We start from the raw sequence: 13,947 nt of genomic DNA, 5'->3' as shown, positions 1-13,947 counted from the left end.
TATATTCTTATGTGGCTAAATCTATGCTATGGGTCTTCTTCCTGTGGCTCCTGGGCATCTTTTCTGACAACACCCCTGTGTTTCCTTGTGATCTCAGTGGCCAGGGACCACTGTCAGGCTTCCACCTGGTTTTTCTGACCACGTCCCTGAGGGAAGAGGGACCGTGAGGCTCACCAGGCAGGTGTTGGGGGCTCACTGGCCCGGAGCTGGAGCAGGTGCAGGCAGGAAACCGTCAGGCGCAGCCCTAGAGGAAAGGCAGGAGTCTGGGTGTCGTTACTGCCCCACAGGGCGCACAGGTGCATGGGGCAGGTGAGTTCCGCTCTGGGGATCAGGAGGGGGCCCTTGCAGCCATGCTTGGACTGGACATATCCAGGATCATCTGGGTTAGACAAATGACCCAAGCTTCCCCAGGAGGTGGCCGTGGGGTGGGGGTGGGGGTGAGGCTCCATGGTCCCACCTGTGTCCCTCAGGAGATGGCAGAGCCTTTCCAGGCCCCTTTCCCAATTCCCTCTGCAGCCTAGGAACCTGACAGAGACCTACGTCCACTGGCTTGTCAGTAGGGGTGGGGAAGGGCAACGGGGTTCCGAGATCCTTACGTGCTAAGGGCAGCGGCGGAGGGGGTGGCCAAGTGACGCATGGTGGGCAGGAAGCTGGCGGCAGGTGGGAGGGCGGTGGCAGAGACCACGGAGGGCCACATGGAGTAAGCCACGGGTGAGCCAGGTGCGGCTCGCAGCGGGGCTGGAGGCGCATAGTGGTGGTGATGGTGCACGGAAGGCGGCTTCTGCCTCTCAGCTCGCAGCCCGGTGGGGTGAGGCCACTGCGGGCCCTCAGCACAGCACAAACAGCAGCTTATTTCAACTGGGACCTGCTGCTTCAGGCACCCTCTTCCCCACCCCACTCCCGTTCCTGACTTAGGGTGGCCTCAGAGCCCAGGAAGGGAAGGGAAGGGAGGGAGAAAATGGGGGGAAGGAGTCGCAGAGAACTCATCCCAAGGAAGCAGCTTTCTGGGCCTCAAACTGCACAACTCATTCCTCTTCTGAGGGGGACGGGGGAGAACTGGGGGATTTCACGGCCAGATTACAGGCCCCCAGAGCTAAAAATGAGCTTTTCAGAGTTACACAGATACACAATGTCCAAAAGTGTTTACTTGGGTGGCGTCCTTTACCTGGTGTCTGCTCCAGGCTGAGCCTACCTGCAGGGTGGGCGGCAAGGGTGTGGCTTGCGGTCCCCTGGAGGAAGCAGAGGCCATTGGGGGCACGGCCTGGAGCATCAGGTTCTGCATGATGACCTGGTGCATCTGTGCGTTCTGCAGCAGCATCATCTCCACCATGTCTAAAAGGGCGGGAGGAGGGGCTCGGTTACACACACACGGGCTCGTCCGTCCGTCAGGGGTCTCACCCGAGAACAGAGCTTGAGAGCAACTTATTTGTTGAAACAGGTGTAGGGTGTTCCAGGTATCTGTTCCTCCTGGGGGGGGGGGCGGTCACATTCCCAGACCTGAAATTTCCAGGTCAGAGGGTGTGTGTGCTATAAAGTGTGTGGACGGTGTCCAGTTGGGCTCCTAGGAGGTGGCTCCTCTTGCCTTCCTGCTGGCAGATTCCTCAAGCCCATCGGGACTGCATGGTGGCCCCTGACCTCAGAACATGGCCTTGTTTGGAAAAAGGGTCTTTGCAGATGTAATGAAGGATCTTGAGGTGAGATCACTGTGGGTTATCCAGATGGGGCCCAAGTCCAAGGGCAAGTGTGTTTATAAGAGACAGGCAGAGGGAGATGGAGACCAAAGGGGAGCACAGACACGGACAGAGACGAGCGATTGAGCTACAGCCCAGGACACCTGGAGCTGAAGCATGGTGGTCCCTCCTTTGGAAAGCTGCTGTTTGAAATACTCTGTTATTCTTTTCTTTATATATATATATATAATTGATTTTTTTACAGAGAGGAAGGGAGAGGGATAGTTAGAAACATGAAAAACATCCATCAGCTGCCTCCTGCACACCCCCTACTGGGGATGTGGCCGCAACTAAGGTATATGCCCTTGATCACAATTGAACCTGGGACCCTTCAGTCCGCAGGCTGACACTCTATCCCAGCCGTGGGCAAACTACGGCCCGTGGGTTTGAAATGAATAAAACTAAAGAAAAAAAAAAGACCGTACCCTTTTATGTAATGATGTTTACTTTGAATCTATATTAGTTCACACAAACACTCCATCCATGCTTTTGTTCCGGCCCTCTGGTCCAGTTTAAGAACCCATTGTGGCCCTCGAGTCAAAAAGTTTGCCCACCCCTGCTCTATCCAGTGAGCCAAACCGGTTACGGCTACTCTGTTATTCTTTGTTTCTTATTCTGTAGGTCAACTCTGTTATTTTTAGACTGTAAAGTAACTTTGTTTTTAGCTTCAAGAGTAGAAAAGATAAACTTAACTGTCTGACCTTGCAAGCTAGCCATCTAAAGGGACTGATACGCTGATACTGATGATAATTCCCATTCTCATGCCAAGTGTTTGTATCCAAGGTTACAGGTGTCTGTGTAGATATGACAGGTGTTTGCTAGATATGATATATACTCAAGGTTACACGCTGTCTACAAAAATAACTTACACAAAGAACTAGAAGGATATAAAAAGAAATTCTCCCTCCTATGTTTGTTCAGAATTCGACAGAGGTAATCTGCTCTGAACCTGCGCGCAATAAAGATGACTCCTAACTAATTGGCTCATTAAGGCATCTTGTCCAGCTCGCTGATTTGCGATACAGCAGAGCCACCACTGGAAGAGGCAGGAGGACCCTCCCTGGAGGGAGAATGGCCCTGTGACCCCTGGATTCTGGCCTCCGGACTGTGACTGGATTTCTGTGGTTTCCAGCCACCTGGCTTGTGGTGCTTTGCTACGGTAGCTCCGAGATATATTCACCAACTCTGGATGCTATGAAACATGTAAATTTTGTCGGCACAAGAGGTAAACATGGGTTGTTTCCACAGCAGCTCGGTCCAGGAAATTAGGCATTTCCTCCAGGCGCTGTCAGACTCACCAAAGGAAGGCAGGTTCCTTAGGGCCATTCATACTCCCAGGCGAACGAACAGGAGCCTGGAGGCCCAGGGGCAGGGGCTCAACAGGACACAGGACCCCCAGCCAGTAGCCTCCCCACTCCAACGGAACTCTCCCCTGGTCCCCAGTGGGCCAGCCAACCCTGCAGATTTGGGACTAACCAGGCCTCCATAATCACACGGGCCAATTCCTTAAAACACACCTTTCTCTCTGTATACACATCCTATTGTTCTGTTTCTCTACAGAGCCCTGACTAACACAGATTTTGCCCCAGGGTTGGGGCACTATGGGAGGTGCAGACCCAGAGCCAGGTTCCTGCAGTAGCAACAGCTGTGGGAACTCTGACCCTGCATGATAAGCAGTTGAGAGGCTGTCTGGCGGCCCCATCTGGGAAGGGCCCTTGAGCTGGGCTGGGGCAGACCCCACCCACCAGCAGCAGTGAGAGCCTCTGAGGGACACTTCCCAGTCAGCCCTCCAGGACTCCCACTGATAGTCAGGAGTAAAAAGATTAGATTACACAGGAGCGCAAAATGGACACATCCTGTTCACTAAAGGGACGCTTCCTGACAGAGGGACACGGTAGTGCAATGGGAGAGCCTTCAGTCAAGGGCACGGGGTCAAACTGATGCCACGGCAAAAAGAAAATAGCATTGATCCCTAACTCATAGCACACACACAGCCACAGCCAGTCCAGAGGGATCATGGATCTGAACGTGAAACGTAAACAGCCACGTGAGGCAATATGACCTTGAGCAGGTAAAAACTTCAAACAGGATACCCAAGGCACTAACCATAAAGGAAAGAGCCCGAAAACCTATTAGTAAAGTTAAGAACTTCACCTGAAGACATTAAGAGAGGAAGGGCAGGCCACAAAAGGACTTAATATTTGTAAACATATATCAAAAAAGGACCCGTTGTAGCATATAAAGAATTCCTGTAAATCAATGAGAGGCAAGCAACCTGAAAGAAAAGTGGGCAAAATACTTAAATGGGCACTTCACACCAACGGGTATCAAATGGCCAATAACTATGGAGTGTCCCCAAAAATGTATGCACACACTTTGAATAATTATAAAGACAAAGTTTATTAAAATACATTTCACTTGCCAAATTGAGCTGTTAAAGTGCGTATACATTTTGGGGGGACATCCTGTGTATAAACGGTGAAACGTAGATTAAGCCCAGAATGACCTACTACTCATGCCCAACAGATTGGCAAAAATGGAAAAAAAAATCTGAAAACACGGAGTGTTGGTGAATTGCTGTGGGCAACTGACACTCTCCTTCCTTTCTGTGGCATGTGCATGGGAGTCACCACTCGGTGTTTCCTGACTGGGCCACCTCCTTCCCCAGCACGTGCCCCACACGCATGTCCCGTCACCGGAAGACGGCAACCTCCAGAGCAGCACTGCTGTGGTAGTCCCCGCAGGAGGAAAGAATTGGAACATTCAACTCCAAAAAGAATGCACCCAGTCCTTGCCAGTGTGACTTGACTGGGTGTCATCCCATGTACAGAAAGGTTGGCGGTTCGATTCCCAGTCAGGGCACATGCCCAACCCTCGGTAGGGGGCCTGCAGGAAACAGCCAATCAAGGTTTCTCTCTCTCCCACTCCTTTCCTCTCTCTCTAAAAATCAATTTAAAAATCTTTAAAAAAAAAAAATGCTACTCTAGCCGGTTTTGCTCAGTGGATTGAGCGTCGGCCTAAGGACTGAAAGGTCCTGGGTTCAATTCCAGTCAAGGGCACATGCCTAGGTTTTGGGCTCAATCCCCAGTAGGGGGCATGCAGGAGGCAGCCAATCAATGATTCTCTCTCATCATTGATGTTTCCATCTCTCTCCCTCTCCCTCCCTCTCTGAAATCAATAAAAATATATTTTAAAATAATAATAAATAAAAAAAGAACGCACCCACAATTCGTGAGATACTGTGATTGGTTAGTGCAGTGGGCTGAACAATGGCCCCAGCGATGTCCACTTTCTAATCCCCAGAGCCTGTGATGGTGTTTCATTACAGGGCAAAAGGGACCTTGCCGATGTGATTAACTTAAGACTCTTGAGATAGAGTGAAAGTAACCCAAGTGTCCACGGATGGATGAAGGGATGAGCAAGATGTGGGCATGAGTAGTAGTTCATTCTGGTTTTATTCTGCCTTAAAAAGGAAGGATATTCTGACAAGCACGACAGCACAGATAAACCTTGAGGACATTATGCCAGTGACATAAGCCAGCCACAAAGGAATTGCACATGCTGTGTGATTCCATTTTACATAAGGTTCCTAGCGGAGTCAGATTCAGAGACACAGAAATTAGATGGTGGGTGCCAGGGGCTGGGGGAGGGGAATGTGAGTTAGTGTTCAATGGGACAGAGTTTTAGTTTGGGAAGATGAGAAAGTTCTAAAGATCTGTTGCATAACAATGAACATAGTTAACACCCCTTAAACATAGTTAAGATGGTAAATTTTATGCTTTGTGTTTTTTAGCACAATTTTTATGTATGTATTTACTAAAAACACTAGAGGCCCAGTGCACAAAATTCATGCGTCAATGGGGTCCCTAGGCCTGGCCTGCGATCAGGGCCCGAAGGCTCTGGGGAGGGGGAGGGGGGGGGTGTAGGGAGAGTAGGCAACGGGACACAGGTGCAGAAGGAACGAACGCCTGATACCGACGCCACCAATGTGCAGTTCCCTGCCTCCCCCACTTCTCCTTCCCTTGTCGCTGTGCCACCACCGTGGCAAGTGGGTGGCAGGCCGATCAGGGCCTGCCCACAGTGCGGGGGGGAGGGACAGGGCGCAGGAGGTTGGCCACCTGCCCCAAGAAGGGAGCCGGCCCTTGACCCCCCTGGGAAAGGGGCCGTGTCTGCCCCCACCCACCTCTGGTTCCCTGTCCCAGCTTGGGGCTGGGCCCCAATCAGGCAATCGGGGCCTGCTGGCCCAGGGGGGTGGGGTGGGGGGAAGGGACCGCGGGAGGTTGGCTGTGGGAGGGGGTGGGGGGGGAAGTTGGCTGTGGGAGCACACTGACCACTAGGGGGCAGCTCCTGCATTGAGCGTCTGCCCCCTGGTGGTCAGTGCACATCATAGTGACAGGTCGTTCCAGTCATTTGGTCATAATGGTTGCTTAAGCTTTTATGTATATATAGATTTTTTTTTTATTGATTTCAGAGAGGAAGGGAGAGGGAAAGGGAGAAGAAACATAGGTGAAAGAGAAACAGCAACATCGATTGCCTCCTGCATGCCCTCTGCTGGGGATCAAGCCTGCAACCTGGGCATGTGCCCTGACTGGGAATAGAACTGGTGACCCCTTGGTGCATGGATCAACACTCAACCACTGAGCCACACCATTCGGGCAAGTCCTCTTTCTTTTATATCTTTTCTTCACTCGGCAACATCCATCATGGAAACATTTCTCAGAGTTAAAGCCATTTTCATATTGGTAACAGGTGACTTCCGTTGAGTAGCCAGAAGCTGACTCTAAATGACTATCCTGCTTACAAAACAGTTTCCCTTTCAGTAGAGAATTTCATAAGCCCACCACAATATTAATATCGAACACTTACCTTCCTTAATACTTCCAGGCCTTTGAGCTGGGAAGGCCTGGGGAGGGGGAATCTGTGCGATGAGTGGCTGCTGAGGCAGCTGCTGAATGATGGTGGGAGGAGCCTGGGGGACCTAGGAAGAACCAGGTGACTAGCTACTGAATGCGTCCTTGGAGAGAGTGTACTACAGCACCCACCTATCCACACACTCACCCATGCATCTTCCCACCCACCCAACCATCCATCCACCCAACAAACCACCCACCCACCCACCCATCCACACACCCGTCCACCTACCCACTCACCCACCCACTCTCTCACCTACCCACTCACCTACTCACCCATGCATCTACCGAGTCATCCAACCATCCATCCACCCAACAAACCACCCACCCACCCATCCACCTACCCACTCATCCACCCACTCTCTCACCTACCCACTCACCTACTCACCCATGCATCTACCCACCCACCCAACCATCCATCCACCCAACAAACCACCCACCCACCCATCCACACACCCGTCCACCTACCCACTCACCCACCTACCCACTCACCTACTCACCCATGCATCTACCCACCCACCCAACCATCCACCAACCTGTCCATCTACTTATCTATCCATCCATCCAAGGGGAACTTTGCTGATTAACCCTAGAGGCTGAATTGATGGCTGAACAGATAATCATGTGAGTATGGGCATTAGCTTACGACATGGTGTCTTATGGATTGAATGTTTGTATAAAACACCCCCCTCCTTGCAATTTATGTGTTGAAATTAAGGTCTGAAGCTTCTCCTGGTCATTTTGAAGTTTTGAAAAAAGAGGCCGAAACCGGTTTGGCTCAGAGGATAGAGCGTCGGCCTGCGGACTGAAAGGTCCCAGGTTCGATTCCGGTCAAGGGCATGTACCTGGGTTGCGGGCACTTCCCCAGTGGGAAATGTGCAGGAGGCAGCTGATCGATGTTTCTCTCTCATCGATGTTTCTGGCTCTCTATCTCTCTCCCTTCCTCTCTGTAAAAAATCAATAAAATATATTTAAAAAAAAAAAAAGAAAAAGAAAAAGAAAAAAGAGTTAAAAATACTTCTTCCCCTAATTCAGGGTCCTCCTGATGCCAAATTTCCCTAATACGTCTACTCCTAGAGTGAAAGTTAGGACCTGGGACCAAGCCTCCCATCTGTAATGAGGGGACAAGACCACAATCCCCAAAGCCCTGTCTTAGGGCACCTGCGAGGATGACTGAGATGAGCCCCTGATGTCCTTGTGAGTGCCTGGGCGTGGTGAGTGCACCACTGTTGGCTCTTGGCCAAACGACCTCCTCAGAGCACTCTCTCAGGGCTGCTGAGCTTGCTGGAGATGGGAGGTCTCCGTGGGCACAGAGCCTTCCCACAGGGGTTCTGCCCCTGGCTTCACCAGGAGGAAGACCTACCGAGTGTTGGATGACCCAAGGCAGCTCCAGGGGCGGCGGGGGTGGGGAGGCAGCAGGGTAGATGCCAGGGGGCACCTCTGTTGGCAGCGCTGACCCACGGGCTTCCCTGCTGGGCCCTCTCCAGGAGTGGGCGTGGGCGCGGGAGAGCTCTTCCAGGAGTTGCTGTTCCTGCAACGCCAACCAGAGACTGCTGCTCAGAGGGGCAGCCACTACACCTGGGGTGGGAGGTGTGCCCTGGCCTCTTCCCTGGTGGCTGGCCCGTGTGGGACACCTGGAGTCTCCATCACTGCCCTGCAGGGCTTCCCTAGGATGGAGCCAGGCCTGAACGCAGGGCCTGAGGGCCCTTTGAAGGGGCCCACTTGAGAATACTGCTTCTTTTAAAATTTACCAAATCATATGGTTCTGGCTGCCTCCGCGTCCCCGTCCCCTTCGCTACAAGTGCTACATTTATCATAACTGTTTGTGTGGACTTGGAGTGCTCCTTCCTGCTGCTGGGGGACGGAGTTGGGACCAGCCTCCGGGCTTCCACTTCCTGTAGGAAGTGGGCCCTTTACTCAGCATCTCCAGCTTGGATAATGTGCCACCAGAGCAGGTGCCTAGCCAATCGCATGCTTGTCAGAGCCCAGACCACAGACAGCTGTTCCCAGTGCCCCAGGCATGAAATCTCAGCTGCTCGCAGCTCACCAGCTGCCCATCCACGAATCACAAACCTCAGAGAACTGGCACTGAGTCCAGAAAGACACGATAACCCCCATTCCCACCTCACACACCCTACTCCCATCCTCCAGCCCCCACCCCCATCCTCCCACCCCCACTCCCCACCCGGGTCTGAGTGTGGTGGCCAGTTGTTTCAGCCACAGACAGCTCGGGCCCAGGCTGCTTCGACCTACCCAGAGTCTCTGCCGAAGGTCCTTCCTCCTCCTCAGGGCGCTCTGCAGGGCTGCATCCGGCCTGTCCTCGTGTCCTGGAGAGAATGTGCAGACCCATAGGACACCTCAGCCTCATCCGCCAAGACCTGGGGGTGACCTGGGCCCATTTTCTCATGTGGAAAATGGGGATGAGGGATGTCCCTGTCCTGGGGCTTACAGGTAAAGGTGATAGGATGGGATGTCAGGGTGCACTCAGCAGAGCACCTGGTGTGTGCGTGTGTGTGTGTAATTGTGCCTGCCTGTGTGCATGCGTGTGTGAGTGCATGTGAGTGTGGTATGTGTGAGTGTGTGCGTGTGTGTATGTGAGTGTGTGTGTGTAATTTTGCCTGCCTGTGTGCATGCGTGTATGAGTGCATGTGAGTGTGGTATGTGTGAGTGTGTGCATGCGTGTGTGTGAGTGTGTGTGTATAATTGTGCCTGCCTGTGTGCATGCGTGTGTGAGTGCATGTGAGTGTGGTATGTGTGAGTGTGTGCGTGTGTGTATGTGAGTGTGTGTGTATAATTGTGCCTGCCTGTGTGCATGCGTGTGTGAGTGCATGTGAGTGTGGTATGTGTGAGTGTGTGCATGTGTGTGTGTGTGAGAGAGTGTTGTAAAGATAAAACAAACCTTCAGCCCTGGATGTAAGGAGCAGATTAAGCACAGCCTTGCCAGTGACAGAAGAGGGAGGGACCTGAGCAGAAGGTGGGTCTGGCGCCTGCCCGAAGGGCTCCGAACAGCCCGGCCCTTACCTGGCACCAGGTGGGGGTCCTCGGAATCCCCTTCCACATCCTCACGCTCCTGCTCCAGTTTCTGTGAGGAAGAGACCCCGGCACAGGCTCAGTGTGAGCGGGGCACAGGCTGGCGTGGGGCACCAGCCTGTGCTTCGATGCCCCAGATGAAGGGGACGGGGCAGGAAGTGCTGGGTGCTAGAGGGTGGGACAGGCGGCAGGGTCATCATCCTCTCTTAGGGGCGAGTGTGTCACACTCTCCACACATGCACATATTCCTCCTTGGACTCTGAGGGCGGATGCTCTGATCTGTGCGGCCCCCTCCAGACAGCTTTCTGAAGAGCCAGACCCAGGCTAGCTCTGTGTCCATGACTTCCGGGAGCCGGTCCATGCTTGCTGTTTCAAGGGACCTGGCATATATGGCATACTGTTCTTAATATGTTTGCTCACCTTCTTGGCACTATGTGTTTTAACCAAGGTCTCTGAGAAAGGTTGTTTCCCCAGGTAGGGATTTTCCCCTGAAGTTAGGGAGGGAATAAAACCTCTTAACTAGTGCCAGGTGGGTAATTAATCACTTTAACTACGAACAATCATGCTTAAGCTACATAATCTTTACTCCCTGGAATGGAGATAAGAAACGCCCTAACCTTTGAAATAGAGATTGATAGGATTGGAATCAACTGGTATAAATACAGATGTAAGAAGACAGAACGAGGAGAGACGGAACCTAGGCACAGAACCTACACAGAACGTTCTCTAGAGACAGAAGAACTTCGCTGGAGAGAACATGGCAAAAGTTCCTGGACAGAAACTGGCCTCAGAACCTAGAGACAGAACCTAGCGAGAGAACATGGCAAAAGATCCTGGACTGAACCTGACTACAGAAATTGGCAAGAGAACCTGACTAGAACCTGGTGACTGAACCTGGCTGGAGAACCTGGACAGAACCTGGCTGGAGAACCTAGCAGGAGAACATGGCTACAGAACCTGGCTGGAGATCCTAAGCAGAACTTCTCTGGAGATCCAGACCAGAACTTGGCTGGAGATCCTGGCTGGAGATCCTGGCTAGGCTGCTGATCAACTGAACACTGTCTCTGTGTCCTTCCTTCTTCGCCTACTCCGTCCACACCTTTGGGGACCCCTGGACCTGCTGGGGTTGGACCCCGGCACATGACCACCCTGACTGCCCACCTGGGCCAGTCCTGGGATAGCCCCTGCCGGGCCCTGCAAGGGGGCCCATGGGACAGCAGATGGGGTGGGGGGATACAGGGCTGCAAGGTCAGCAGAGAGGAACAAAGCAGGTAGGGAGATGAGGAGCTGCTGTGCTGGGCGGTCACTGAGGCTCATGCAGACTCTCAGAGGGTAAGAAGTCTGGTGTGACGACAGGTCCCCCAGTCCCTGTGCCCAGGCCCAGACCAGGGGGCTGTGGGTCCTACAACAGGTGGGTCTCTGTCTTCCCTTAAACCAGGGTGGGGAATGTCTAGCCCGAGGGCCATATAAGGCCTGCGAAATCAAGTGGTCTGGCCCTGCCAAGGCAACCACAAGTGAGACTTGAAATTCAATAAATCTAGGAGCTTTTCTCATAGCAACATAAACTGATATTAAGTGAATGATGATGTTATAAATATCCAAATGGCCCTTGACAGATAAAAGCCCCCCCCCCCCCCCCCCCCCCGCCTTAAACACTGAAGCCCAGAGGATCCTCAGGGGACCTTTGTGGGGTCCTGGAAGCATCGGCCGCAGGTGTGTGCCTGTGGCCTGGCTGCGGAAACTGCCAGAAGAACCTACTTGGTTCTGTGTGAATGCAAAGAAGAAAACTCAAGAAACCACAGTCCATTACAAGGCTAAAATCCACTGGGGGGAAAAAAGAACAACAAAAAAAAGAAAAATAAATAAAATCCACAGGAGAGGGTTCTGCTGGGAAGCAGTAGCACTCACAAGATTATCTCACCTTTTAAAGTTGCACTCCTATAAGCAGGTGTTAAAAAGACGACTGCCCGTCCGTCTTACCTTCTCCAAGAGTTTCAGGGTCAGTCGGGCCATTTGATCTGCCACAGTGGCATCCTGCATCCCAGGACCCTGGGAGAGGGGACACTGCAGGCCCCTCCCTCCCTGGTTGCCAGTTCTCTGCAGGAAAGCACAGCTCAGCCAGCTGGAGAGAAGCAGCCTCAGTCCTGCTGTCGATGAATGATTGTGGAGACTGGCCTCTGCCAGGGAGCTGGAGGGCCCCACATCTCCCAGGACTGCAGCCAACACTGGCATCGCCAAGGCAGTTGCTAGACGCAGCAGACAGGGAGGTCCCAGGTTGCCAGGTTTTCGTGGAGAGTCTTTCCCAGGCCCCGCCCACTCCTCACCCAGGGGTTGCTGCAAACACTACCATTCCCTGGTGTGGCCAGGCAAGCTCCTTGGGAGGGCAAACGTGGGCAGCAGCTGGGGCCAGAGGGACAGAGGAGGGTCCTGGCGGCAGGACAGTCCCAGCCCTACCCTACACCGTCCCCACCCTCAGGACAAAGCCCAGAAGAGGGTGAGGCTGTGGGGAGGGTTCAGCCATACCCACCTACCCTTAATTCAAGAGCCTGCACTCTCCATCCATTATGACCTCCAGGAGGCCAGCAGGCCCCTGGCTGCTCCTAGGCACCCTCCAGGAAAGACAAAGACCTGGCACCAGCTACCTGAGGGTTTCAAGAAATTCTGGGCTGCAGGGGGCCGGGGGGGGTGGGCGGCACCAGGGAGCTGGCCAAAGAACCCCATAGGGGCTCCCTGGGTTGTCCACCCCACAGGCCAGCTGGCTCCTCAGGGGACACAGGCTGGGCCCCCATCCCACTGGGCAGGACATGAATCTAGTGCTGGGACTGCCAGGAGGGGACCCGGCCAAAGCAGGGATGGGCGTCCTGGTAGCTATGTAGAGGGGACATCTGGGGCAGGTGTGAATGGGAGGCTCTGACCAGCAGGGAGGCCTTAGTAGTCAGTGGTGTGGTAGAGAGGGCAGGGCTCCATGGAACAGAGGGAGTGGTACTTGGTCCCCTTGGCTTTCCATTTCAGGTTTACAAATGGGTCAACCGGGTGGATGAAGAGATAGAACAGATTTGAAATGGGAGCGGTGACTGAAGTCCGGGGCGGGGGTAGGAGCAGGGCTCAGCACCTTACAGCCCTCTCCTCAATGCAGCCAACCCAGAATCTTGCATCAGGTGGCTGGAATTGGGCTAAAATCCCTTAAGTTGTCCTTCAGTCTTTAGGTTTTATATGTCCCATACCCTGATGTTCTAACAGGTCTGAGTGTGTACAAAAACTAGTTAACTTAGTAACTCAAGGTAGCTAAGGAGGTGACTCCAGGGGTATATACATCCTAGGGAGTATGAACTTGTTTGGCAGTTTAAAATAAAACAAACTTTATTTTTTTAAAAATATTTTTTATTGGTTTCAGAGAGGAAGGGAGGAGAGATAGAAACACCAATGAGAAGAAAGAACCACCACTGGTTGAGCCCACAACCTGGGCATGTGCCCCTGACCATAATCAAACCCGAGACCCCTCAGTCTACAGGCTGAAGCTCTACCCACTGAGCCAAACCAACCAGGGCCAAACTTTATTTTTTAAGAACAGTTTTAGATGCACAGAAAAATTGAGAAGATAGTACAGAGAGGTCCCACATACGGCTTCCCAATTATTAATATCTCATATTGGTATGACACATTTGCTACAATTAATGAACCTATATTGATACATTATCATTAACTAAAGTCCATACTTCATTTCATTTCCTTATTCTTTTTTTTTTCAATCCTCACCTGAGGATATTTTTTCCATTGCTCTTTTTTTAAAAAAATATATTTCTTTATTGATTTCAGAGAGGAAGGGAAAAGGAGAGATAGAAACATCAATGATGAGAGAGAATCATTGATTGGCTGCCTCCTGCACACCCCACACTGGGGATCGAGCCCGCAACCCAGGCATGTGCCCTTGGTCGGAATCGAACCTGGGACCCTTCAGTCCGCAGACTGATGCTCTATCCACTGAGCCAAGCGGCTGGGGCTTCCATTGCTCTTTTTAGAGAGAGAGGGGGGGGGGGGGGGAGGCACCGGTTTCTCATCCAGAGATGTTTCTCATACCAAAGATTGTCCTAACAGCAATAGCTGTGCATTACAGGTATGCGTTTTCCGTTCCTGTCTGCAGGGCCGCAGCATGCCCCTCTCTGCAGAACTCCCCCCCAGCATGGGGGTCCCTCCTAATGTGACTGAAAAGGTCTGCCTAGGGCTAGCCTGTAGTGTGTGGGTTCTTGAATTCGTGCAGGAAAAATTTCACATGAGTC

General features: G+C 52.5%; 1 protein-coding gene across 1 annotated transcript; it reads right to left on the bottom strand.

The window, feature by feature from the left end:
- Window positions 1-170: 170 nt before the first annotated feature.
- CUNH21orf58 (chromosome unknown C21orf58 homolog) lies at window positions 171-11,710 on the bottom strand. The gene is made up of 8 exons (XM_036348584.1): window positions 11,651-11,710; window positions 9,662-9,722; window positions 8,894-8,967; window positions 8,004-8,171; window positions 6,597-6,708; window positions 1,193-1,332; window positions 597-826; window positions 171-321 (listed from the first exon to the last, which is right to left on the bottom strand). The coding sequence occupies exons 1-8, from the start codon at window positions 11,708-11,710 to the stop codon at window positions 171-173; spliced, it is 996 nt and encodes a 331-aa protein (XP_036204477.1).
- Window positions 11,711-13,947: the final 2,237 nt, after the last annotated feature.

Source organism: Myotis myotis, unplaced genomic scaffold, assembly GCF_014108235.1.
Source record: "Myotis myotis isolate mMyoMyo1 unplaced genomic scaffold, mMyoMyo1.p scaffold_m19_p_2, whole genome shotgun sequence".
In the NCBI taxonomy this organism is placed as follows: domain Eukaryota; kingdom Metazoa; phylum Chordata; class Mammalia; order Chiroptera; family Vespertilionidae; genus Myotis; species Myotis myotis.
Note: the sequence above shows the minus strand (reverse complement) of the source record. Positions and strands in the feature narration are given on the sequence as shown.

Coding starts and splice junctions, on each gene's coding strand:
- CUNH21orf58 (XM_036348584.1), bottom strand. CDS start 11,710: ATGCAGGATGCCACTGTGGCAGATCAAATGGCCCGACTGACCCTGAAA. Junction 9,723..11,650: donor CCCTGAAACTCTTGGAGAAG/GTAAGACGGACG, acceptor TCTTCCTCACAG/AAACTGGAGCAGGAGCGTGA. Junction 322..596: donor TCCGCCGCTGCCCTTAGCAC/GTAAGGATCTCG, acceptor CCTGATCCCCAG/AGCGGAACTCACCTGCCCCA.